Genomic DNA, 26,637 nt, shown 5'->3' with positions numbered 1-26,637 from the left:
CCATGCCCAGACCTGATGGCACCTCTCGTCTGGAAGAAAATGGCCTGTGTAATGATGCCACTATTTTGCCTTTTGTGCAGTGAGTATAACGTACATGTGTGCACGCACACAGACCTGCCCTCCCCAGACACTTTTGTCCAGAGCATCTGAGCACCAGTCTTTGCTGCAAAAAAGGTGTGTTCAGGGGTGGCCCGTCCATATAGGCGAACTAGGTGGTCACCAAGTTAAATGGGCGCCAAATGGTGGCACAATATCATTGAGGGGTTTGGAGGTGGGGGCACCGATTGCATGGCTCGCCTAGGGCACCAGTTGCTGGCAGCTAGTCTAGAGCCGCCCTTGGGTGTGTTCTTAACGGGGGAGGAGGGCACTCCTTTGGGTTAAAATAGCAGGAAAGTCACAGCTGGCTGGGTTAGCAGCCCAATTAAGCTGACAGGGCCATTGGAGCTTAAATCTGAGTTAAGCCCTAAGCAACTGACCTCTGCTGTTTGAGCCCCACTCAACATTGCAGAGTTATTCCGGGCTGGTCTCACCCACTTGGAGCATCCACACTTCAATGTGCTGTCCATGCAGGCCTGTGTGCTGCTAGCTCAGGAGCTGGGGTGGGTTTGAGGGTACCCTAAGCCCATCATTTTCAGGGTTTATTTGGTTGGAAAGTGCTTCGGAGTTTCCATGTTTATTCCTAAATGTACCAGATAGGTAAAAGTGGAAGAGCAATGGCAGGGGAAGAGCGAGCAGGGTGCTTGGCAGTGATGGGGTGGGATCTGGGGGGTTACGCCTTAGTGGTTGAACAGCTGACAGCCTGTCTTACTCCCTCAGAGGGTGTGTCTAGACTACATGGTCTCTGTAGACAGAGGGATGTAGGTTAGGCACATCGAAATTGCTAATGAAGCAGGGATTTAAATATCCCACGTTTCATTAGCACAAACATGCACAAAAATGGAGTTTTCAAAAAAACGGTCGTCTAGACGTGGATCTGTCAAAAATAAACCCTTTTACGACAGATCATGTAATCCTCATTTTTTGAGGAATACAGGATCGGTCAAAAAAGGGTTTATTTTCGACAGATCCGGGTCTAGACTGCCTTTTTTTAAAAAAGTGGCAGCCATGTTTATGTTAATGAAATGCAGGGTATTTCAATCCCTGACAGAGGGATGCAGTCTAGACATAGCCCCAGTGTGCAGGGGAAGGGATGAGATTGCATTGAAGGGCTGGGTTGTGGACAGGGCTCTGTCTGGCCTGGGAAGCAGACAGTGTTGCTCTGTGCCATGGGGCTGTGCTGAAGCAGCCAGCAGGGGAGCAGAAAACTGCATGCAGGTTGAACCACTAATCCAGCACCTTTGGGACCTGACCAGTGCCAGACCAGAGAATTTGCTGAACTATGAGAGGTCCATATTGTTTAGCAGCATCACCAACACTTCCACTGCTTCCTGGGCTTTTAGGGGCAAATTAGAGCTACCTGAGAATGCTGAGAGCCAGGACCAGTGGCTGTAAATTAAACAAACTTTATGGGACTGCCAGAGACTTGGCCACACCCGTGATAAGCAGCCATCCAGCTAACTATAATCATGCCGGCCCATGGATGTTGCCAGACTCAAATAGGGATGTTACAGTGTAGTGTGGAGGGGCACTCCCTCCTGCCCTCACTGGCAGACAGGAAGGGGTCCCGACTCAATAAACCCAGGTACCGTCTACCCCTCTAGAGCCTAGTTCACTGGCCTAAGTCAATACAGTCACTACATCTACACTGGCAGCTTCTTGCTAAAGAACAGACATCCTTCTGCAAAAATTTGCCAGCTGTCTACACTGGACGAGCATTCTTCCAGAAGTAAATTTACAGTATAGCATTGTAAAACAGGGCTTCTTCCGGAAGAGTTATTCCTCTCCCCACAAGGAATAAGCCCTCTTGCGCAAGAGCTCTTCCTGAACAGGCCAGGGTAGACAGGCAACATGAATTTCTTGCGCAAGAAGCCCCTATGACTAAAATGGCCATCAGAGCTTTCTTGCACAAGAGAGCAACTACACTGCCATGGGTGCTCTTGCTCAAAAGAACATGCTAGTGTAGACACTCTCTTGTGGAAGAGTTTTTGCACAAGAAGCTGCCAGTGTAGACGTAGCCACAGTCTCTAGATAGCTCTTCCAGGCAGGGCCCGCCGGCCTGAGTCCATACACATAGTTCAAGGTATAGCTCTTTAAGGCAAGGCCCTTGCTGGCAGGTCAGGGTTGTCATGGGGTCATACCCCTGGTAGGGGGACCCAGGCCCACCCTACTCCACCGAGTCCCAGCCCAGGTCCCTGTGAGTGGCAGGACAGCATGACACTCCCTTGGCAGGGAAGTCCTGCCAAAACACACCGAGGTTCCTCAGGCAGGAGAGGCAGCCCCGGCCCCTGCCCTGGGCCACTTCCTACCTGGTCCGCTGGAACTACTCCCCATGTACTTGTCAAGCTGGCTGCCCCCACTGGGGTGACATCTCATTGGCAGGCTGCCTCTGCAATGCCCCCAACTCGCCTCAGCATCGCCGCTGGCTTCTCTTGAAGTCTTGGGTTGCGTCTAGTCTAGTCTAGTCTAGTCTAGTCCTGTCCTGTCCTGTCCTGTCCTGCCCTCCCAGCTGCCAGCCAAGACTGAGCCCTTCTCCAGGCTTTTATAGTTGAACTGCAGCCTGGGCATGCTCGGTAGGACCGTGGGGGCGGGGCCTCTGCAGCCAGGTAATCCTGGCTGGGCCCTGTGGATTCAGTGGGGGGGGGGGGGCTGTCTTGCCCCATCACATGCAGGTAATCAGCTGATTAGTCAATAAGTGGGGGACTGCAGAGCCGCAGCAGGGTTAGCTCTGTCTCTGCTGGCCCTTCATTGCAGCCCCAAAATGCCAGCATTTGAATGAGAGAATTCATAAAAGCTGAATTGTGGCTTTTTCAAACCCTGGGAGGTTGGGGACTCAGCAAATACCGATAATGAAGAGCCTTGAGTGTAACGAAACCCTTCTTGGGTTGTCACGGATCCACGCTCCTTCTGGCAGGCCTGCCCCACCCACAGGTGTGACCCCTACTCCTAAGGTGGGGCAGCCAGCGCCGCTTCCCCATACCCGCTGTCGCAGGGCCCGGTCCAGCAAGGTGCTAAGCACATGCTTGACTTTCTGCACTTGAGTAGCCCCAATGGGATTTCAGTGGGATCGTGCGGTTGCAGCCTGGCTCTTCCTTACGTGCCTTGCTGCACTCCCGCGAGGCGGGCAGCTGACGGCAATGCACTGTCGGGGCAGCCCTTGGCAGGCTGGAAAGGTTCCCTGTCTCGTGGCCCCTCAGGCTGATTTGGGAGGGAAATGTCTGACGATGCCGAGACATGAGCAGCCTGATGATTGTTTTGCAGGAGCAGGATGCACATCAGGAGGGGCCGCCCCAGATTTTGGCAACGTCTACCACGTGTCAGGTGAGCGGGCCGGGCATGCTGGGCTGGGGTCTGTGTCCCAGCATGCTCTCCTCCTGCAGACAGCTGCGGTGCGTGCATCTCATGGTGACACCTCGAGCTCCAGAACAGCGCTGCCCTGCCCCCCTCAGAAACACTCAGGGTCCCCGGCAGCCCTGATCTGGCACCTCTGATCTGTAAGGTGATGCACTTGCTGTATTAAATGGCTCAGGAGCTCTGGGAAGCAGGGAGCTAGGATCATTCCCACTCAGCAAATGGGGAAATTCGGCCCCAGAGCTGATCGTCTGTATAGTGCCATAAACACGCAGACCCACCGGGGCCGACAGCCACCGCAGGGCTAGCGTTACTTTCACACACAACACCAAACATGGCGGGGAAAAAATTGGTTGAGCAAAAAAAAAAAAAATTTAAACAGGGCCAAAGTTGTTTGGGGGGAGGGGAGAGGACACTGTCCTAACGCTCCCCGCTCCCCCCACCAACCTAGCAGGGGAAGAATGTCCCTGCCGGCCTTCCATCTGAGAAACAGAAAATACCAGATATTTTATATGTCCAGTATTTTCTGTTTTTTTACAGGATAGAAGCCACAAATACCGGACTGTCCAGGTGAAAACCAGACACCTGGCAACCCTATGTAGGCCCCAGGGCAAGGAGGGAGAGAGGCCTGGCTCCGCACCCCTGGAAAGGGCGGGGCCAAGGGCAGAAGGGGTGGGGCCTAAGACAGTCAACCGTTAGCTCTTCCCAGACCATGGCGCTGCCCCACCCCTAGTCCTCAAAGCCGTGCAGAGCGGAGGAGTGGCGCTTCTGTGGCAATTCAAAGTTGAACCAGAGAGATTGAAAACACTCCTTATGAAACCAGCTAGGCTGTGTCTAGACTGGTAAGTTTTTCTGCAAAAGCAGCTGCTTTTACAGAAAAACTTGCCAGCTGTGTACACTGGCCGCTTGAATTTCTGCAAGAACACTGACAATCTCATGTAAGAAATCAGTGCTTCTTGCGGAAATACTATGCTGCTCCCATTCGGGCAAAAGTCCTTTTGCGCAAAAGGGCCAGTGTAGACAGCTCAGATTTGTTTTGCGCAAAAAAGCCCCGATCGCGAAAATGGCAATCGGGGCTTTTTTGCGCAAAAGTGTGTCCAGATTGGCACAGACGCTTTTCTGCAAAAAGTGCTTTTGCGGAAAAGCGTCCGTGCTAATCTAGACGCTCTTTTCCGCAAATGCTTTTAATGGAAAACTTTTCCGTTAAAAGCATTTGCGGAAAATCATGCCAGTCTAGACGTAGTCCCTAGAGTTCTCCCACAATCTCCCCTCCCCCAGACATGGCCTGACTGCTGTGCCAAAAGGGAACGTCCTTCAGTACTCAACAGAGACCAGCAGCTCACTTCTTAGCACTTAAACTCCCCTTTGTCCGTAGTGGGAGGACAGGCCCTGTGCTTAGCACACTGGGCCGGGACTTCAGTTGTGGCTCTCCTTGTTGACCGTGGGCAAGTCGCTGTGCCTCGGTTTCCCCGTCTGTGACATGGGGATGATGGTACTTTTCAGGGGTGGTGCGAGGATGAATCCATTGCTGGTTTTAGCTGAGATTCTACAGGGCTGGAGCTGTGTCAATGTCGAGGTGGAATCAAACCGGTTTCCCCCATTCTCAGACAAAGCCAGCCAGCTAGACAAATATGGGAAGGGCCAGGAAGCAGGGGAGCCTCATCCCTTGTAAGCAAGGGTAAATAATCAGCCCTCTGTCCACTCTGTCTCCCAGTGCATCTCACACCAGAGTCCCCAATGGAGACTGCTCCATGTAGCAAGTCTGCACCACTGAGCTTTTGGGGTTCAGGCATGCAACCAGATCTGTGCCTCCGGACACGCCGGGACCCTTGAGTGCGAGGGTCTGGCCCCTGAATCCCCAACTCCCCCACCACAGGGCAGGGACTGTCTTAAGAGTCAAGCTGTCTCCCCCACGTGGCCATCAGTTTAAGAGATAGTTACAGGTAGTTACAGCCCAGCTAGCTCAGGCTCCTCCGTGTCCATGCTGCAGCCATGCCAGGCAGCTAATAATGACAATTAACAACCACCTAGCTCTCCTCAGATCTCAGAGTGCTTTACCAAAGAGGATCAGTATCATCCTCATTTGACGGGTGGGGAAACTGAGGCACATACAGGGGACATGATTTGCCCAAGGCCACCCATGGGCCCAGTGGCAGAGCTGGGAATAGGAGCCAGGTCTCTTGAGTCCCACGCCTGTGCTCTAGCCACTAGGCTATGCTGCCTCCCCTTTAGAGGGAGGCAATTACAGTATATTTCAACCCTTTTGCTCATTGAAAACACTTCCCAGGAACGGGAACGTATCCGGCGCTGTCGGATCTAGGCCTGGGCGAGACTGGCTCACCGGGGCATTGCCAAGGCTCTAGGCCGCATGGCCGTGGGGCCTTGCTAGGTGGAGACATTAACTCAGTGCGGAGACTGGGAAGGAATTCCAGGAAAGGGCCGAGTGTGAGCCAGGAGGAAAGAGACAGAAAAGCAGCCCCAGCCGTGCTGGAACAGTGTGGGAGGCAACAGAGGGTGGCTCCCTTGTTTACACAGTCTGAAGGACAGCTGGGACTTGTTTGTTGGTCTTTGTTCCCAAACAGCTCCGGCGGGGCCAGCCAGAAAGGGCCTTTACCTCGACCTTAGCCCGGCCTGCGGCAAACCAGCTAGCTAATGTGCCTGTGGGAAGGGCCTTTCCCAAAAGCCTCCCCTCTTCCCTTCATTCCCCTCTCACCGCCAGGGCCTGTCCCCCGGGCCTGAGAGCGCAGCGTCGGCACGGCGGCGGGGCGCTGGCCGGGGGGGCTGTAGCAGCGGGCTGCACCGTGACAGGTGTCGTTTCCAGCGCAAGCAGACAGACATGAGCTGGCTTTCCTGGAGCTAGCGCCCTAGAAATAGCAAGGGAGCCCCAGCGGCGTGGATGATGGTTCAGGCCAGCTGCCTCAGCATGTGCCTAGGATCCCGGCCAGGATGGCGCTTGGGCTGCTAGCTGCTGCGGCTGCCCTGCTGTTCTCTGATCAAAGCGAGCAGAAACAGAGGCGCTGGCTCTGTGGGGCTCAGCTCCCCCCCCCTCCTGCCCTGCAGCCAAGCTCAACTGGGCTCTCAATGCCTCTCACCCACAAGCAGGTCGACTGGTCAACTCTCCCCCCTCCCTCCCAGCGCCTCCTGCCCGCCGGGGACAGCTGTTCCCCTGTGTGTAAGAGGCTCTGGCAGGGAGGGGGAGGAGCAGGGAATGGTGCACGCTCATGGGTGGGGGCATTAAGAGGCTGCAGGGGGAGCGGGGTGCTGGGGCTGAGTGGGGGATGGGAGTGGGGGCAAGTTCCCCCTAACCAGAAGGGAAGTTGCAAGGTGGCACCTATGGCTGGAAATTGCACCTCTAGCCAGTGCAGCCGTACTCCATGCCTGCTGGGGAACGAATAGGAAAGTTAGAGCAGCCCCGTGGCTGCTGTGACTTCCATGGGCTAGAACTGTCTCCTGTCAATCAGCGAGTGCATCATGCTCAACTCCACCCCCTCGCTCCGCCCTAGCCCTGACACCTCCTATGCCTGAGTGGGGGGCAGAGCCAGGAGGGGCTGCCAGGCCAGGGTTCCCCCAGACCCCGGGGATCCTCAGCCACTTTGTGGGGCAGTTTCCAGGTCTCTCTGTGCCACCCAGCCCCTGGATTGCTCAGTGAATTAATATTGTCTCTGGCAGGAGCAGAACCCCCCCCCTTGTCCGCACTCTCGGCTGGGGGGGACCGACTGGACAGCGTCCAAACAGGGCAATTGATATTCCCTAGCTCTGGCGAGCGCAAGGAGAAAATCTCCACGGGGCAGCCGCCTGGTGACAGGCGCTGGGCAAGAAGGGAGCCGCAATGCTGCAGAGAGTGAAATGATTCAGGCTGGGGGAGTGCCCAGAGCATGGCAGGGTGTGTGGCTAGAATCAGACACGTCAGAGCTCATCCTGCGTCTGTACGGTGGATCCACACTCGAGCCCGCGGCACGTCCCTGGGGCTCCAACGCGGGCTAACCTGGCTCCTGTGCATGTGGCCTGCAGGGGTGATTGACATGCCGTTCGCTGAAATCAAGGAGCCCTTTGAAGCCTGGTACAACCTGACGGGAGAAAAGAGTCGGATCGAGTACTACGGCGGTAGGCGTGCTAAGCACCCGCGGGGCAACGGTGCCGTCAAAGGGCAGGGCCAGGGCCTGCCCTGGGGCCCAAATTCAGAGGCGAGGGCTTGGAGGCTGCAGAAGAGCCCCAGTCAGATATCCCCTCCCCCCAGACTAACATGCCCCCATGTCCCAATCCACTGATCAAGGTGACTTCAACTTGGGGCCTGACCCAGAGCCCAGCCGGAGCCTGTCACTGGAATGGGGGGGAGGCTACGCCTCACACACCTCAACTTTCTACCAGCTACAAGGGCAGGCAATGGGAGAGGAGTGGGTAGGGTCTTGGGGGCAACGTTCCCTCTAATCTTCTCCATCTATGTGTGGATATTTTTCCTATCCGTGTGCAGAATAATTTTATGTGCACTGAGGCATGCGCGAATGTGCACCACCTGTAGAAACACAAACCTGGCTGGGGGTGCTCTGCTAATCAGCTGGGCAGCACTGGAAGCTCTACAGGGCGGCTGCACAAGGGTCCAGCTTACAGGGACCCCGGCGGTGTGAGGGTGGGGCCTCGGGAGGGATGTCTGTGCCCCCCCACCCCACACAGCAGGGATAGCCTGAGGGAGGCGCTAGGTGCTGCTCCCTGGCGGGGGAACACACTACAACTCTTCACGGCCGGGAGCCCAGTGCTCATGAGGCTGTCACCTTCCCTCTGCTCGTTCTGCCTGGCGTGGCTGGTGCTGTTGCACCAAGGGAGCAACAGGGCAGCCCAGCCAGCTGTGGCCATGATCTGGCTGCAGGGAGTTCAGCATCACACCGGCTCCTAGGGCTGCTTCCCCGCCTCACCGGGCTCTGTGGTGGGGCCGTGGCAACAGCCACCGGTGGGTCTGAAAAGCTGCAGGAAAGTGGCTCTTTAGCACGAGACCCTCGGCACCGGTTCCCTCCTCCTCAGCCTGGCGGTTTCTCCCCTTCCCTTGCGTGAGCCTGGGCCCATGGAAGGTCTCACCCTTCCCGCCTCCCTTCCCCGCTCCCTAGGACAAGTGGTCACCTTCCAGTACGGGGCGGAGAAGCCGTTTGGTGCCCTCTACAAGATCACCCCGGTCACTACGGAGCTGGAGGTGAACGTCCTGAAGTGTTTCCGGGTCAGCGGCCGCCCTTGGAACCGCGTCTATCCACAGAGCGTCTTCCCCAGCCTAGACGGTTTCCAGGTGAGCGCTGAGCCGCGAGCGGGGCCGCCGGATGTCAGGAGGAAAGGCAGTCGGTTGGTCCCTGTGGCCTGGGGGGCTCGCTGGCTTAGCTGGGCACTCTTCCCGCAAGGCATTGTGGGAACTGGAGTCTCCCCAAAACCTGCTAGACTCAGATAAGTCTGAATGGCCCCCATACGTGCCATTCGGGGGGCTCACAAGACACACAATGCAGGGAGCAAGCCAGTGCCCATAGTCCTGCCTGGAGGGGGCGTGTGGAGGGGCTGATGCCGTCTCCTGGCAATCGCTTAGCGCCCCTGGGTGGAAAGTGGCTTCTCAGTCACAGCTGCGGCTCCTTTAGGGAACGCATGGCCCGGAATCGGGGCGGGGAGGCTGAAGCACAGTGCGTTGCCAGGCGCTGCAGTTGCTGGTGAAATAAAATTCCACCCACTCTAACCACGCTCTGGAGGGCCGCTTCCGCCCAGCCTGGGCGCCGAGGGCACCCCACAAGCTCCTGGAGCCAGAGCTAGAACTGTTGCAGGCCAGGCTGGGGGTGCACGGGCAGTACCGTGCCCGGCTGTAGCCAGCCTTTGCTTTGTCCTGCACCCAGCACACCAGAGCCTGCCCCTAAGACAGCAGTTCTCCAACTTCTTATTGCTGCCTTTGCAAATATTTCAGGCTGTGATGACCCTCCCCCCCGCCCCCAAAGCGATAGCAAATTATTGCACGTACTCCTAGGAGCACTAAATGAAGCATGTAATCAGCACTCCGGCACTGAAGCCTTCCGCAGAGTGCAAAGCAAGAGCTGTTAGGAATAAATTTGTGCACTTTAAGCAACGCTAGACAACAGGCTCCAGTTTGGGGTGCTGGCTGCCTTTTCCAGTGACAGTAGCAAGAATTGTAACCTTGTCCAAAAACTGTGGCTTTATACACAAACAAGAACAAGGAGCCAGTCCCTTAGGTTCCGTCTACACTGCAGTGCTAGTTTGGGATATCAGAGTATCCCGAAATCGCTATCCTGCATCTTCACAGCAAGCCCATTATTTCGGGCTCGCTATTTCGACGTCCCTGTTATCCTCATTCTACGCGGGTTAAGGGACGTTTCAGAATAGTGGGTTATAGACAGCGCCAAATGACGAAATAAGCTGCTGCTGACATCAGTGCTGCCTTCAGAGCTGAGCAGCCGGAGAACTGCAGCTGCTCTATCTGCCTTCCCCCTCCAGTTCCTTTCTCCCCAGCAGTGTCCGCTACTTGGGAATGTGAAATATGGGAGCCCTAGCAAAGGGTCTAAAGTGGGGGGGGGACCCTAAGGCCCAGGGGCTGGATGTGGCCCCTGGCTTGCTTGGATCCAGCCCCCAAGGCTCAGGGCTCCCCCCCCACAACATGAGGAGCCTGCACTGGTGCTCCCCCCCCATTTCCCCGTGGGGCTGGAGCACACAAACTCTGCTAGCCCGGGCCCCCTAGGCTCTGGTGTGCGAGGGGGATGTGGGGAGCGTCTCTCTCTTTCTCAGTTGGGAGCCACGTCAGTGAGGGTTTGGGGGGTTTTGTTTTTTTGCTTCTCGCTTGTGTGCACCCCCCGACTGATTTTGCTTTGGGTCAGTGGCCCCTGACCCAAAAAAGGTTCCTCCCCTCTGATCTAAAGGGTATCTCCGTGCTCTCTGTGATCTCGGGACACCCCCTCACCAGGGCCGATCCGAGCCAGTCTGGCGCCCCGGGCAGACAGTTGAATTGCGCCCCAGGTTGGGGGAGGGCGCATGCGCGGCCCTGCCCTCGCGCCGGCACGTAGGGGAGGGCGTGCGGAGCTGGCGGCAGCAGGACGCACAGGCCCGGCCCGGCCCAGCCCGACTACCGCTGCTGGCACGCAGCCCAGGGCGGGCTGAGCAGGGCCCCACGGTCGTGGAGGGAAGGGCGCTGCTGGCCGGTGTTGCGGGGGTTAATGCGGCCCCCGCCCCTGGCAGCCGCTGATGGCCACTGCAGACCGTGATCTGGAAGCTGGGCGTGCCTTAACCCGGCCCTGCCCCCCCCCCCCCCCCCGACAGTAGCCTCGCACCCTCCCCACACTTTGAGAAATGCTGCCGTAAGAGAACGCAGCACTGACCCTGCTGTCACCTCCCCTGGTGGCCACCCAGCCCGTGCGGGAGGAGTCCTACAATGGGCAGCTCTGCGCCGTGTGGCAGAACGTGTCCTACTGGGGCCGGAAGAAGAACGTCTACACCTTGTGGGTGGCCAGCTCCGCCGGCGGCCCTGTGCCCGTCCACTACGAGATGCGGGGCTTCAACAGCCTGCTGGGCTCCCACTACGACAAGTACGAAATTGACTACAGCGGCTTCGCCCGCGGCTTCCCAGCTGGAGCCCTGGATCTCCCAAGTGGTGAGTGGCGATTCCCCCTCCGGGAATGCTCCGCTCTGCCCCAGGTTCAGGGGCACTTGATGCCAGGGCATGTGCCCTGAGTCCGGTGGGGAGCCAGTGCTGGGATCCCTGAGCCAGGAGGCTGCTGGAAGAAGCCACGAAACGTGGACTGGAGCTGCTGGTGTGGGAGCAGGAGACCACTCACCTCCACCTTGCGGGCCAGGGGAAACCACTGCAGTGTAGGGAGTAGCCAGGCGTCTGCATGATCCTGTTGGCTGCTGCCAAATCGTGGCACGTTTGCATGGATCAGAGAGGTGGACCCGTGGCTGGTTAACCCTTTCACTGCATGTGCCTCAGCTGAGGCTGGTAGCAGATCCAAGCCTCATCCCCTCCACCCCCACCCCCACCAGGAGCCATCCCGTCATCCCCCAACATGGGAGATCCATCCTTTCCCAGGCTGTTCTGCCCTGCCAGCTGGCTGGGACCAGATCAGGGGCCTGGGGCTCGGTCACTTTACCCAGAGATCAGCTGGATCCCACTAGAACGGCAGTGTCACTCTGGATGGCTACGGCTACACTGGCATGATTTTCCAGAAATGCTTTTAACGGAAAAGTTTTCCGTTAAAAGCATTTTCGGAAAAGCGCGTCTAGATTGGCAGGATGCTTTTCCGCAAAAGCACTCTTTGCGGAAAAGCGTCCGTCGCCAATCTAGACGCGCTTTTCTGCAAAAAAGCCCCGATCGCCATTTTCCCAATCGGGGCTTTTTTGCGGAAAACAAATCTCTGCTGTCTACACTGGCCCTTTTGCGCAAAAGTTTTTCGGAAAAAGACTTTTGCCCGAACGAGAGCAGCATAGTATTTCCGCAAAAGCACTGACAATCTTACATGAGATCGTCAGTGCTTTTGCGGAAATTCAAGCGGCCAGTGTAGACAGCTGGCAAGTGTTTCCGCAAAAGCAGAAGATTTTGCGGAAAAACTGGCCAGTCTAGACACAGCCGATTTGTGCCGGTGTGGCCCTGCAGCAGTGAGATGGAGGTTTCAAGCAGCCCCGGAAAGGTGGCCCACCCAGTGCTCAGCTAAAGGCAGGCAGAGCTGGATTCAGACGGATGAGCTGTAATCTTCACGCTGGCCTGTCTGGGGCCCTGGGCCTTGCTGACCCCGCCCTGCAGACAAACTGGCTGTGCTCCTAGCACTGCAGACTCTCATTAGACCCACGGGCTAACGCTGGCACGCTGAGCTCGGCTGGTGGATCTCATTCAGGGGCAAGAACGGAGGGGGGGAGGGGGAGGTTCAGGCTGACGTGCACCCCTGTATTCTTGGCCAGGCTCGAACAGCGGTTTGCAAAGTGTGGTCTGTGGACGTCTTGGGCCGTGGGCTCGGGGCTCATCCTCCCCTGCAGTGGGGAACCTGCACTGGCGCTTCAGCTCACCCTCCCCCCCCACACACACACCACAAGGCTGAAGCGCCAGCATTGGTTTCCCGCTGCAGGGGGGTGGGCGAGCATCGAGGGGGAAGGAAGCAGCTCCATGCGCTGCCACTCCCCTTCCCCCCAGCTGGGGAAACAGCAGCACAGGAAACCGCTCACCTGGAGGCTTTCCCCACTGCTCCCATTGGCTGGAATTCACAGACAATGGGAGCAGCAGAGGGTGGAGCCTGGGAGCAGCAGGAGGCATGGAGCCAGGTAAGTGCTTCCCCCCTCCCCGTTCCCCTCATGCCCAGACCCTGCATCCCCACCACCTCACTCCTGCACCCCCCTTCCACCCAGACTCCCCATAGCCTGCTCTTGCATCCTACCTGCCAGCCAGGCCTCCACCTCACACTCATTTTGTCATCATGGGTGGTTGGCTGGTGGTCTGCAGAAAGGTCTGTGTTGAGGGGGATGGACTATGGGCCAAGAAAGTTTGAGAACCACTGGTCCAGAACATGGAAAGGGGCCACTGGCTTGAAAATGCCACCACGTGTCCCCAGCTCTGAGGGCTGCCCACGTCCAAGTCCTGCCTCCCAGGTTCGGGTGGGCAGACCGGCTCTGTGCCTGTCCAGGGGATACAGCCTGGCTAACGAAAGCTACAGTGGGAAACGGGGAAGGTCTCTCTCACCCCTCTGTTTAGAACCTTCATTCCCTGTCAAGCTGTGCTAGCAGGCCGGGGTGCTCATCTTCATCCCATGGCAGTGCATGGCCCTGGGGCAGCCGTGTTTCCTGGGGATGGTCCCAGGTCGCTTTTAATCTGGGGCACCTGCTGTGGCAGGGAGCTGTGGGGGCCGGTGAAGAAGCAGCTGGGCTGGGGAGCTGAGCGGTTGCAAGCACGGGAGGTGGAAAGGCCCGGGGGTGTCTGGGAGCAGCGGCTTTCTGGCCTGTTCTGTAACCTTCGGCTCTGCCGCTGTCCTAGCCATGGAGTGCGAGTTTCCTCCGGGAGATGGGCTGGAGCACTGCATCCTCGCCAACCCCCTGCGAGATTTGGTGGGCCTGCAGGCGGACCGAGGCCATCAGCTGTTCCAGCGCTACCGGCAGAAGCACAGGAAGGAGTACAGCAGCGAGAAGGAGCTTGTGCTCAGAGCACACGCCTTCATTCACAACATGAGGTGCAGGACTCCGGGGAGGAGGGCTCCTAGGATGCCATGCCGGTTTGCAGGGATGGGACGGGGAACAGGAGGGTGTGAATGTGTTATCCTGGATTAGCCTGGCTCCTCTTGCCTGGCTGGATGGATTGAAGGGTGCACCGAAGGGTCCGGCCAGCCCAGCGTGACAGGTTGATCCTGCTCCAGAGATCATACCCAATGGGCCAATCATAGCACTGAGCTCACCGACCTTCTGCTGGGCCAGAAGCTCTGGTCCTCCCCACCTAGCAAAAGGACAAAGTTGGGGTAACAGCCTGGTTAGGATTGTGGAGCAACAGAAACCCTGATAATAGCTCTGGGAGGGCTCAGCAGTAGGGACATGGCAGCCCCCCAAAGGGACTAAACCCCCAGATAAATCTGCCTTACTTGCTGTAAGGGTTTGTCTACACTAGCCCCCTACTTTGAACTAGGGTGGTTAATGTAGGCATTCAGAGTTGCAAATGAAGCCCGGGATTTAAATATCCCGGGCTTCATTTGCATCTTCCCAGGCGCTGCCATTTTTAAATGTCCCTTAGTCCGAACTCCGTGCCCACGGCTACACACGGCACGGAGTAGGTAGTTCGAATGAGGATCTCTAATTCAAACTACCGGTACCTAGTACCGAGATCCTAATTCAAACTGCCACAGGCACAGAGTTCGGACTAAGGGACATTTAAATCCCGGGCTTCATTTGCAACTTCGAATGCCTACATTAGCCTCCCTAGTTCGAACTAGGGGGCTAGTGTAGACATACCCTAAGAGTTTTACACCGAGAAACCTCACAGAGTTCACCTCCTTTATCAATGGAAGAGCGATATGCCGCTTCCCGCCAGGTAACCATTTACACTGGGTTTGATACTAAACAAAAGTGTTTTAATTAAGTATAAAAAGTAGGATGTAAGTGATTGCAAGTGAAAACAGTGAGATCAAAGCAAGTTACTAAAATCAAATAAACAAAACACACCAGCTAAGCTTAATACACGAAGAGAGATTGTTATAAATCACATTTCTATACGCTATGTCTATCAGGGATGGTCTAGACTGTATTTGGTCCTGCCATGAGGGCAGGGGACTGGACTCGATGACCTCTCGAGGTCCCTTCCAGTCCTAGTATTCTATGATTTCTCACCCTGGTCCTTATTTCAGGTGAAATCTAACAGGTCAGAGCTGATCTTTTCTCTGGCCGGGGTTTAATAGTTTCTTCTGGGGAGCAAGTTTTCAAAAGCCCACTGAAGCCAATCCTTGTTTGCTTCCATCTTTTAAATAGAATCGCCCCCAGGGCCGGAATCCTTTGTTTCATCCTCCCCCACCCAAGGGAAAAATACCAAATTCAGGATGGCTTCCAGCACCAGGTGGCAGGGTCACATGTCTTTGTAGGCCCAATCACAGTTTAGGCTTATGGGAAAAACAAAACCATTCACAGATTTTTGTCTTGAGCGCCAGGCCGTTAAACCCCTTCAGTACCACTAATGGCTCTCACTAGAAATTTTAGCTTAATAAGCTTCGTGTTTCTGACTTCACACACAAGAATGATACACACAAATACACTACACACATGCAGGGATCACAGGCTCTGGAGTGATAGGTTACTTGCCCTGTTTTGCATAAAGCCTATTCAAGTTATGCATATTCATATTCAAAACCATATTTCCATAAAAGGCCCTTCCTACAATGTCAGCACCAGGCTTGTTGAATGAAACCTCTTCTTGCTTCCCTGCCCTTGACGGTTAGATGCTGATTCTCCAGGACTCCACTCCCTGCCCTGTGTCGCGTCTTCTGATAACTCTCGTAGAACCGAGAGCCCCAGAGATTGGGGTAGGCCCTGCCTCCCTGTGCTCCCCGCTCCTAACTAGGAGGAAGAGCAGACCCAGGATCAGTGCGAATCAGGCCCTAAGCATCTAGCCATCACTTGAGATGCCTGTCCTGGGAGGGGGCTGACTGCTGTGTGCCGGCTGTCAAGCAAAAAGCAGCGGTTATTTGAGTGGGTGTGTGCCCGGCTGTTGCAAAGACGTGCATGAGTCTCCCGGGGCTGCCTACCAGCCTGAGCTGCCCGGCTTCCCCCGTCTTCACATCATCCCTCCCCTCCCAGGTACGTCCACTCGAAGAATCGGGCCAACCTGCCCTACAAGCTGGCGCTGAACCACCTGGCCGACCGCACCCCGGAGGAGACGGCCGTGCTGCGGGGGCGGCAGCAGGACCAACCTCCCAGCAACGGGCAGCCGTTCCCGTGGGCATCGTACGCTGGCCTCAACCTGCCTGAGAGCCTGGACTGGAGGCTGTTCGGTGAGGACGCCTCCCTCGGGCTGCCTCGCCCCCCCACTGAGCCCTTCTCCTCCTGCAGTCGCCTGTCAGTGAGGACACACCCTCAGCCGCCAGGGACGTTGAAATGCAGCTTGTTAGGCCTGCCTGTGCCTGGGGGGGGGGGGGGGGGCTCCCTGCTTTGTATGCACAGTTCAGCCACCATCTGTGTGGATAGGGCCGGATGGAGCTTAGGAGCAGGCCCCTTTAAAGGGTTAGGGAGCCATGGCGTGTCCTTCGAGGTTCCTGGGGCTCCTGCAAGGGCCGAGGCAGGTGCTGGGAGACAGGAAGATGGTCCCAGGGAATAGTCTGCCTCTTTAAGGGCCCAGCAGCCTTGGGAGGAAGCAGGGGGCCTGGGAAGGAAGGCAGGCAGGATATCGGCTGCCTCCGCGAGCGACTCGCTTGGGGCGGCATGCTTGCTGACCACTCCCCACCCAGGGAGGCAGAGGAGCCGGCTCGGAGAAGCTGCCATAGGATTGTAGCTGGCATGAACCTGCCCAGCGAGGAGGGCTGGAGGGTGCCCAAGCTGAGGAGACGGGTGGGGCTCCTGAGGGTTTCCCAGAGGTAGCAAATCAGCGCCCACGAAGGGGGAGCCGGTGCTCAGCACTCGGGCCTGGGAGCGCTTTTGGGCAGAGAACCCAGAGGGAGCTGAGTGCTGGGTTGCTCTGGAAGTGCTGACTCTTGTCCGGCTCCTCCTGGGCCAAGTTGTCCTCCCTTAGCTGGCCAGAGGGGGGCAGGGTGGAGTCCCACCGCTCACCGGACCCCCAGTGCCGGCTAGCAGGGCGAATTGCGGGGCCAGCCCAGAGGACAGACAGAGGCTGGGGGCCCTTTCTGTCCATTCCCGGGATGGCTTGAGATTAGCCAGGCCTAGCTGTGCTGAGGACAGGCAGCCTGAAAGCACCCCTGGGTGGGGGTTGGGGGTTGTAAGTCCCACCCTCCTGCTAGCTGCCTTGCCTGCTGGGCCACTCACCCCATCACAGGCTCTTGGTGCCACAAACTCCAGCGCTAAGGGGGCTGCAGGTGCTATTGACGCCAGCTGAGATGCCTCTCCGGCATGGGGGCCCCACTAGAATAGCCACGGCTCCCGCGGGGCGAGCGGCTTTTGGTGCCAGATGTGTGATGGCAACTCGACTGCTCCTGCACACTCCGGAGCCTCCGAGCCACGGGCGCTGGCCTCTGCTCTGCGGCGGGATGGCACCAACATTTGCCACTGGCTCTGTGCGGCATTTCTCCAGGGTCCCCAGCACCCGGGGTGGGGGGGAAGGGCACCGACTGGCAAAGGGGAGAGCAGAAGGACCAGAAGCTGCGTGCGTGCCTGGGACCTCCAGGCGTTCGGGGGCCGGGAAGACCAGGGAGCAGGGAAGTGGAAGATCTGAGTTCTCCTCTGCACGTGGCTCATTTCGTGCCCTCGCCCCCAGGCGCCGTGACCCCCATGAAGGACCAGGCTCTGTGCGGCTCCTGCTGGAGCTTTGCTGCTACAGGGGGATTAGAAGGTGCCCTCTTCCTCAAGGTACCCGTCCAGCTGCCTCCCCGTGCCTGCCCACAGCCTGTGTGAGCAGGGATCACACCCCAGCCAAGACCCCTCTCCCCCGATGTCCTGCTTTTAAAGGGCCAGGTGCATATTTAACTCCTCCTGCGGATGTCCCGACTTTTCCTTCAAATTGTCTTGTATTTTCCGTCTCCCCCCATCAATACCGGCAGGTCCTGCTGGTGGATCCCTGCTCGCCAGCTGCCCCCCCCCAGAGCAGTCCAGTGGCCAACCATGGGGGTGGGTGTGCCAGGCTGGTGGTGGGATGAAGGTGCAGCCTGTGGGACCAGCTGTACTGATCCATCAGCGCAGCCTCCGCCATGTGCCAGCTCTCCACCGGCAGGGCCCTGCCCCCGCCCCGTTTCCACACGGCTGTGAGCTGCTGTGGCTGGTGAGTGCAGACAGGCGCCAAGTGACAGCCAGTGACTTGCCCACCCATTGGTCCTTTATGTGCTTCCCTCTCTGCTTTTCCCCTTCTCCCCCACCCTGCTGCTCTTCCATCTCTCTCTTGCTCAGCCATGCAAGTGTGCACACCCACGCACGTGCAAGCACACACATGTGTGCACATGCACACCCATACATGCACATGCACGCACATGCGTGCACACACATTGTCCCCTAGCACAAGGCTACTCTCTCCCCTGGGCACCCTGCTCTGCTGAGCCATCTCTTTGGCCGGGTTCCCTGGCCCCAGTGCTCAATTCATGCTTAGGGATTAACCCTGCCTGCCCATGATGTACCAGGGCAGGGGGTGGCTGGGCTCTGTCGGTGGCCAGCCGCAGCCGGGAGGTGTGAGCTGCCTTTGGACACTGTAGGTAGGAAGGAACAAGCTGCTTCCAGCCACATGGGAGCAGGGAAAGAGACAAGCTCTGCAAAGACACGGACCAAGTTATTCCCCCCTCTCCCCTCTCCCCCCAGAGTTTGGAAACAGCCTCCCTACTCTTCCTCCCCCCCACCCCCATCCCACCCCCACCCCACCCCCCACACAGTACCAAAAGGCTGCTGCCGCCAACATCCCGGTGTGAACTCTAGCAGAAATCCCAAGGGCATGTGATCCTGTGTGGCCCCCCCAGAATATACATTGCTTTGGGAAAACACAGTGTCAGGAACCAGGCGAGGCGGCGCTGTCTCAGGGGCCCAGTCAGGCATGGAGGGTAGAGAGTGTTGGAAAGGGAGGATTAGGTTGGTCAGTCATGCGTACACCCAGTTGTGAGAGAGGGGTGTGTGTGTGTGTGTGTGTTTGTGTCAGTCACTCATACACCCAGTTGTGAGAGAGGAGTGTGTGTGTGTGTGTGTGTGTGTGTGTTTGTGACAGTCACTCATACACCCCGTTGTGAAGAGGGGTGTGTGTGTGTGTGTGTCAGTCACTCATATACCCAGTTGTGAGAGAGGGGTGTGTGTGTGTGTGTGTGTGTGTGTGTGTCAGTCACTCATACACCCCGTTGTGAAAGAGGGGTGTGTGTGTGTGTGTGTGTGTGTGTCAGTCAGTCATACACCCAGTTGTGAGAGAGGGCTGTGTGTGTGTGTCAGTCACTCATACACCCAGTTGTGAGAGAGGGGGGTGTGTGTATGTGTGTGTGTGAGTGGCAGTCACTCATACACCCAGTTGTGAGAGAGGGGTGTGTGTGTGTGTGTGTGTGTGTGTGTGTCAGTCACTCATATACCCCGTTGTGAAAGAGGGGTGTGTGTGTGTGTGTGTGAGTGTGTGAGTGGCAGTCACTCATACACCCAGTTGTGAGAGAGGGGTGTGTGTGTGTGTGTCAGTCACTCATCCACCCAGTTGTGAGAGAGGGGTGTGTGTGTGTGTGTGTGAGAGTGTGTGAGTGGCAGTCACTCATACACCCAGTTGTGAGAGAGGGGGGTGTGTGTGTGTGTGTGAGAGTGTGTGAGTGGCAGTCACTCATACACCCAGTTGTGAGAGAGGGGTGTGTGTGTGTGTGTCAGTCACTCATATACCTAGTTGTGAGAGAGGGGTGTGTGTGTGTGTGTGTCAGTCACTCATCCACCCAGTTGTGAGAGAGGGCTGTGTGTGTGTGTCAGTCACTCATACACCCAGTTGTGAGAGAGGGCTGTGTGTGTGTGTGTGTGTCAGTCACTCATACACCCAGTTGTGAGAGAGGGGTGTGTGTGTGTGTGTCAGTCACTCATATACCTAGTTGTGAGAGAGGGGTGTGTGTGTGTGTGTGTGTGTGTTAGTCACTCATACACCCAGTTGTGAGAGAGGGGTGTGTGTGTGTGTGTGTGTGTGTCAGTCACTCATATACCTAGTTGTGAGAGAGGGGTGTGTGTGTGTGTGTGTGTGTTAGTCACTCATACACCCAGTTGTGAGAGAGGGGTGTGTGTGTGTGTGTGTGTCAGTCACTCATCCACCCAGTTGTGAGAGAGGGGTGTGTGTGTGTGTGTGTGTGTGAGAGTGTGTGAGTGGCAGTCACTCATACACCCAGTTGTGAGAGAGGGGTGTGTGTGTGTGTGTGTCAGTCACTCATATACCTAGTTGTGAGAGAGGGGTGTGTGTGTGTGTGTGTGTCAGTCACTCATCCACCCAGTTGTGAGAGAGGGCTGTGTGTGTGTGTCAGTCACTCATACACCCAGTTGTGAAAGAGGGCTGTGTGTGTGTGTGTGTGTCAGTCACTCATCCACCCAGTTGTGAGAGAGGGCTGTGTGTGTGTGTGTGTGTCAGTCACTCATACACCCAGTTGTGAGAGAGGGGTGTGTGTGTGTGTGTGTGTGTGTGTCAGTCACTCATATACCTAGTTGTGAGAGAGGGGTGTGTGTGTGTGTGTGTGTGTGTGTGTGTGTGTGTTAGTCACTCATACACCCAGTTGTGAGAGAGGGGTGTGTGTGTGTGTGTGTGTGTGTCAGTCACTCATACACCCAGTTGTGAGAGAGGGGTGTGTGTGTGTGTGTGTGTGTCAGTCACTCATACACCCAGTTGTGAGAGAGGGGTGTGTGTGTGTGTGTGTGTGTGTGTGTGTGTGTGTCAGTCACTCATACACCCCGTTGTGAGAGAGGGGTGTGTGTGTTAGAAGAGAAGGCAAATTAATAAGGCCTCCAGAGCAGTTTAGACTCAGCTACTGACCGGAGAGTGCCTGCTCTTGGCCCCCCAGCTGTAACTCGGCCTGGAGTCCTGCCCAAAGGCTCCCCAGCCTGAGCCGTCCTGGCTGGCAGAGGACCATGTCGCATCAGCTGTGCGATGGCGCGAGAGCGGCCCCCAGAGCATGGCAGGGGAGCGCCATGGCCGGGGGGACGGAGGACCTCTTTGGACGAGGCCTTGGTGAGCCTGGGTGTGCTGTAAAGATGGTGAAGTTAGGGGTTGACTCCTCTGTGCCCGACCCTGCTCTCCTCCCCAGACCGGCGTGCTCACCCCCCTGTCCCAGCAAGCCCTGGTCGACTGCTCCTGGGGCTGTGGGAACCACGCCTGCGACGGCGGCCTCGTCTGGCGGGCCTTTGACTGGGTCAGGAAGCATGGTGGCATACCGAGCGCCGAGTCCTACGGGCCCTACAGGGGCCAGGTGAGTCCCGTGGCTCGCAAGCAGCAGATGCGGCAGCAGCCCTCTGCTGGCTGGGGCAGTGTGTCCGTGGGCCGAGGGGGCTGTGATGCAGAGAGCCCTGGGGGAATGGACCCGGCAGCAGGCAGCTGAACTGCAGGCGCCCTGGGGTCACTGCTGGGAGAGCTTGGTGCAAGGCAAAGCAGCCAGGACGGGAAGTTCCTGGGAGCAGCTGATCCCTGCCCACGTTCCTGCCACTGGTTCTGACCTTTGGCTTAACTCCTGCTTTCTGCCTCTGGCTCTGAGCCCTGGGAGCCCTGCCCCCCACCTGCAAGGCCAAACCACCCATGTCCCTGCTCTGCCAGGACTTGACTGACACACCAAACCCTTTGCCTTGTCGTGTGGCCTGAACCACTAACTAGCTGCCAGAACCGCTGCTGGTTCTCGCTGGGCTGAGCCCACAGGGTCACGTGAGTGAGGGCGGAGTTTCCGGCTTGGCTGAGCCTGAGCGGATGTGATGGATCAGCTGGCGTCCTCTGGTTCGTAGCCAGGTGTAGCAGCAGTAGGGGTGGCCGCAGTGGGGGTGGCCGCAGTGGGGGTGCGGATGGAGGTTCCTGGCTGTACAGGGACACTCAGACCCTATGACTGTTAAACCCCCATGTCCCGTTGGCCTCCTAGAACGGATACTGCCACTCCAGCTCGTCTAAGCGCCTCGCCAACATCACAGGCTACGTCAGCATCCCCGCCGGTAATGTCACCGCCCTGAAAGCCGCCGTCTTCAAGAATGGCCCCGTGCCCGTCAACATCGACGCCTCCGCCAAGTCGTTCTTATTTTACTCCAACGGCATCTACTATGAACCCGGGTGTGGTGAGTCCAACCCTACCAGCTACACCGCCCCGCCCCCCCCCTCCCGGTGGGTGATCCAGCCCCGGCGGCACTTCCGGTGGGTGATCCAGCCATGCCAGCAAGGCAGGGCAGCACTTGCAGGGCAGCTCTTGCAGGGGGGTGAGATTGCATGGCTGGCAGCAAGAGGCTCTGTCATGCTAACCCTTTGCCTGAGGCTGCTGGATCGCAGGTTGGTCGGGTGGCCGTGCAGCCTGGCTGGGCCAGGAGAGCTGCAGACTGTTCTGTTCCATCCAGGGTTTCTCTGCTGTTCCAGCAGCACAGGCCTGGTCACTGATCACTGCTACTTGGACACCCTCTCCCCGTCCCAGTGCCACTGGGGGCTGTACATGGGGGTGCTGGTTCCAAGTGCAACTAGGCAGAGACACTTCTGTGCCCTGCAAGCTGTTCCCCAAAATGAACAGCAGCCCGGCAGCACAAGCACCACACAGCCAGCCTGGCCCAGGATCCCTTCCGGGCCCTCCAAAGATGCACTGAAGGGTCGCAGCCAAGATCCTAGAAATCCAAGGGGTGGGCGTCACGTTGCAAGGTGCATCCTGCCCAGAGTGGTGTTGTCACTGCCTGCCCCACAACTTTGGGTGCCTCACGATGCTTCGGGGTGGTAGCTCCCAAGCGGGGCTGCTCTCAAACAGCAGGCAGGTCACCCTCTGAGAGTCTGCATAGGGCTGCACCCTGCTCCAGCTACACTGCCCCCAGCAGCCTGTCAGCAACACTCCAGCCCTGCTCTGGCTTCCACCAGCCTGGGTTACTACTCCTGGGGTGACCCCAACACCCTCCCAGTCCTAGATTTCTCTCATCACATGTTCTTCACTGCCCAGCCCTTTTCCTGGACAGTTCAGATATTAAAGGTCCATTTCCCCCTAATGCCAAGCAGTTTGGTTTCATCACAGCCCTGGAGTAGTTTATTTTAAAAATAAAACATGTTTATTCAGCGACGGAGAGAGAGGTTTTCAATGTGCACAGGGCTAAGGTATGGAAGTCAGAAATGGTTACGAGAAAGCTAAAGCTAAAACACTTCCTGGCAGCTAAAACTTCACAAGCAAGGTTTGGTTCAAGGTCAAACCCTGACCACAGGTTCCCAGCGACATTGCTGACCAAATTCTTAGGGATCTCCCTCAAAGTCAAAGGCCTGCTTTCTTTGTCCTCTCACGTGTGTGTGTGAGGCTGCATCTAGATCTTTTGTGGAAGATCTCGAGATCTTCCACAAAAACGTCTTGCGCAAGAGCATGTCCACACTGCAAAAGCACATCGGAAAAGCGATGCGCTTTTGCACAAAAGAGCGTCCAAATCTCTCGCAAGAAAGCTCTGATTGACATTCACAGAATGGCTACCAGGGCACCTGCGCTTCTTTCGATAGGCTGTTTTTGCACACAAAAAACCTGTTTCCCGTCCCCACACACCGTTTTGTGCAAGAACTCTTGTGCAAAATGGAGTTATTCCTTGTAGAAAGAGGAATACCTCCACCACCAAAACTCCTCTGTTCTGTTGATTCACTGTACATTTTCTTGCCCAAAAACATGCTTGAAGAGTGGATGTTCCACGGTTTTTTTCACAAAAACCCTGTAGTATCGATGTAGCTTGAGAGAGGGAGAGATCACTTGGGTGGTTTTGCCTCTCACTTTTGCAATCCACTCTGGCTTTGTTTACACTGCAGGGTTTTTGTGCAAGTAGCGTTTAGTGGAAGAGATCTTCCACAAAAGCTTGTGCAAAAGCCCGTCCACACCTCAAAAGCGTGCGCAAGTGAGCGTCCACTGCATGTAGAATAAGGAAGTTCTGATTGCTATTCACAGAATGGCCATCAGAGCACCTGTGCTTTTTGTGATAGGCTCTTTTTGTGCACGAAACCCCCTGCTGAGCGTCCACACCTTCCTTTTTGCACAAGAACTCTTGTGCAAAAAGGAGTTATGCAAAAAGGGAGAGGCATAACTCTACCGGCAAAAGCCCTCTGTCCGGTCGATTTACTGGATTTTTTTTTTTTTTGCGCAAAAAGGTGCTTGAGGTGTGGACGCGCTGAAGGGGTTTTGCGCAAAACCCTGTAGTGTAGACATAGCTTCACATTCCAAAGTGGATTCCTCTGAGTTTCCCCCTCAATGCAAAGTTTATTCACACAGTAAAGGTGATGCGGGTTCTGTGGGTGAAGGTGGCTCTCCCCAGCATGTGCTGAAATGCAGACACGCTGCTGGTTTTAGGACCCTGTCTACTTCCCTGTACATTGGGGTGAACCCACATTCCTTTGTTCAGGTGAGACCTGCTTTACTACTCTTGCCTGGGCAGGGCGGGGCAGGGCGGTTTGAACGTGCACTAGCATCGTGTAGGGGGAATTCACGCAGAACCTTCCCTTTCCCGGCGATGTCGCTGAGCAGCCGGTTTTTCAAACGGCCCCTCACAAGGCATAGTTTGCCCAGCAATGATCACGACAGTGTGTCACGCACACAGTGATGCTTTCAGTCACAGTGAGCCACTACTTCCATGCCTGGCATCCCCAGCAGTCCTGCCCCCCTTCCGCAAGCGTTGCCCCTAACCACGCGCCTCCGACGACAGCGCTTAGGCAGATCCTGCTTTCTCATGCCTGAAGAACCCCTGATGAGCGGAGCCATGCTGGGGGGCTTCCAATGCAACACACCAGCCCCCTGCATGAAGAGCTTGGCCAGAGCTTTTCATGGGCTCCGCCACCAGGTGGCGATTAGAGTCCATCTTGTTGCACCGAATACCTTCTCTGGCAGAAGCAGGCTAGCCAGGCGGCTGATCTCGCCCTCCCTTGGCATGGCCCCTCGTAAAACAGTACCTGGCTGTCCCCTTCGCCAATTTGATTCATGCAGGGGGGGCCTAGCGGAAGCCACATCTTGGGAGGTTCCTAACCTGCGGCATCTGATGCAGAAACAGTGCAGTGGGGCGCTCCAGCTGGGTCAGGCAGGAGGTCAGAGGAGATGGATGTTGTGGCCTCCTTTGTATCCGTGGCCTCGCCCCCCTGGGCAGTCCTCACTCAGCTGATGCCGTTCATCAGCATGAGACTTGTCCTTTGGCCTCCAGGGAATGCAAGAGCCCAGAGGCTGGAGTTGAGTAACGACAGTGGGGTTAATAGCTGCTCGAGAATCCCCTTTGCTAATCTCCATCCCTCTCATAGACTCATAGACTTTAAGGTCAGAAGGGACCATTATGATCATCTAGTCTGACCCCCTGCACAGTGCAGGCCACAGAATCTCAACCACCCCTCTTAGAATAATCCTCTCGGCCGTAGGGAACACCACCCTCAGCTTGAACCACGCGGTGCTGGCCGTGGGCTACGGGGTCCTGCAAGGAGAGAGCTACTGGCTCATCAAAAACTCCTGGTCGACCTATTGGGGGAACGACGGCTACATCCTCATGTCCATGCGGGACAACAACTGCGGGGTGGCCACGGCTGCCACGTACCCCATCCTGGCCTGATCTCCAGCCACTCCTGGGGCCGAGGGAAGTGAGCGGGGGAGGGTCAGTCTGTCAGGCTACGTGTGGTTGATGTGTGTGGTGGACGGGACCAAGCTCTGTTGCTTTCGCGCCTGATCCTGCTTGGCCCATGTGCTTGCTCGTTTGTGCTGAGTGCCCTGACGTCCCCTGAATGGGAGCTGAGGGCAGCGAGAGCTTCTTGGGGCTGCTGGGCATGGCCAGCCCCCTCTAGCTGGCACAGATGTCAGCGCAGCTCCCCAAGGGTCTGGCTCGGCCGCAGTCCGAGGTGTGCCTGCAAGCCTGGAGAGGCGGGCGCAGACCCCAGAGAACTATGAGCCACAGTCTCAGTGGGCCTTGATCTAGGGAGATCAAAGCTAGCTCGAGTAACACCGCCAGGGGAGCCACGGCAGCCCATAGGCCAGCCTCCCAAATAGCCTGGGTACCTACTGCAGCTGCGAGTCGGTTCCGCCAGCCAGGCTGCCACTATTACTCAAGCAGGCTTTGATCTCGCTGGATCAAAGCTGGTGCGGCTCTGCCGACAGGTGTGGCCAGCGCCTCCCCATTGCATCACAGAGGCTGGGAGCAGGAGAGCCCTTTGTGGAAGGGGGAGAGGCTTTGCACATGGAGCAGCCTGGCCCGGGGAAGGGATGGGAGAGAAGTCAGACCAGCTGCTGTGGGTAGGGGGAGCCCTCGCTCCCACTGGGAACCGAGGAAGTGGGTCTGGCCCACGAAAGCTCATCATCTAATAAACCATCTTGTTAGTCTTTAAAGTGCTACATTGTCCTGCATTTTGCTTCTGGGAACTGAAAGGAGGGGTTCTCCCTATGGCACTTCCAGATCTCCGGATGGTCCTGCGCCAGCCCTTTCCCTGCACTCCCTAGTCTGGGGAGTTACAGCTGTGTTTCTCAACCTTTTTTTATAAAGTACCCCTTTTTCAAAAAAATTTGTAGACGAACCCCCAGTACCTACAGTTTTCAGAGACACGCAATTTTTTTCTACCATTGCAACACATTTGTTTTAAACAACTTAATCATAGCTGGGTGGGCGAGGAAATTTTGGGTGTAAAAAGTACAAAAATAATAAAGCATTGTAAAAATTAATACAAAACTTTAGTTTTCTCCACATTTCAGTTGTTGAAGTAGCCCCCAGACGTCTCTGGAATACCCCTAAGGGTACTCGTACCACTGGTTGAGAAACACTAAGTTACGGTAACTAGGGCAACTCCCAGGCCTGGAGCTGGCAAAGGGAAACAGCTGATGTGACTGATTCCGGTCCCGTCAATAAACTCACTGGCAAAAGCGCACAGTCTTCTGTCCTTCTGTCTGTTGGCTGGGCCTGGGCTCCCCCCGGGATGGAGTG

The 26,637-nt window shown here is 56.7% G+C and overlaps 1 protein-coding gene across 4 annotated transcripts; it reads left to right on the top strand.

Moving 5' to 3' along the window:
- LOC102458342 (digestive cysteine proteinase 1-like) lies at positions 1-26,637 on the top strand. Of its 4 annotated transcripts, XM_075909137.2 has the most exons (11): positions 1-79; positions 3,358-3,417; positions 7,459-7,551; positions 8,547-8,719; positions 10,825-11,065; positions 13,430-13,622; positions 15,727-15,920; positions 17,354-17,445; positions 20,814-20,975; positions 21,630-21,819; positions 25,094-26,637. In XM_075909137.2, the coding sequence occupies exons 1-11, from the start codon at positions 16-18 to the stop codon at positions 25,279-25,281; spliced, it is 1,650 nt and encodes a 549-aa protein (XP_075765252.2). In that variant the 5' UTR covers positions 1-15; the 3' UTR covers positions 25,282-26,637. The 4 variants fall into 4 exon arrangements, with proteins under 4 accessions (XP_075765252.2, XP_089629593.1, XP_089629594.1 ...); XM_089773467.1 differs by lacking the exons at positions 1-79; positions 3,358-3,417 and adding an exon at positions 6,070-6,255 and having other exon boundaries at positions 25,094-26,635; XM_089773466.1 differs by lacking the exons at positions 1-79; positions 3,358-3,417 and having other exon boundaries at positions 6,754-7,551; positions 25,094-26,635.

Source organism: Pelodiscus sinensis, chromosome 26, assembly GCF_052426305.1.
Source record: "Pelodiscus sinensis isolate ZL-2025 chromosome 26, ASM5242630v1, whole genome shotgun sequence".
Taxonomy (NCBI): Eukaryota; Metazoa; Chordata; order Testudines; family Trionychidae; genus Pelodiscus; species Pelodiscus sinensis.
Note: the sequence above shows the minus strand (reverse complement) of the source record. Positions and strands in the feature narration are given on the sequence as shown.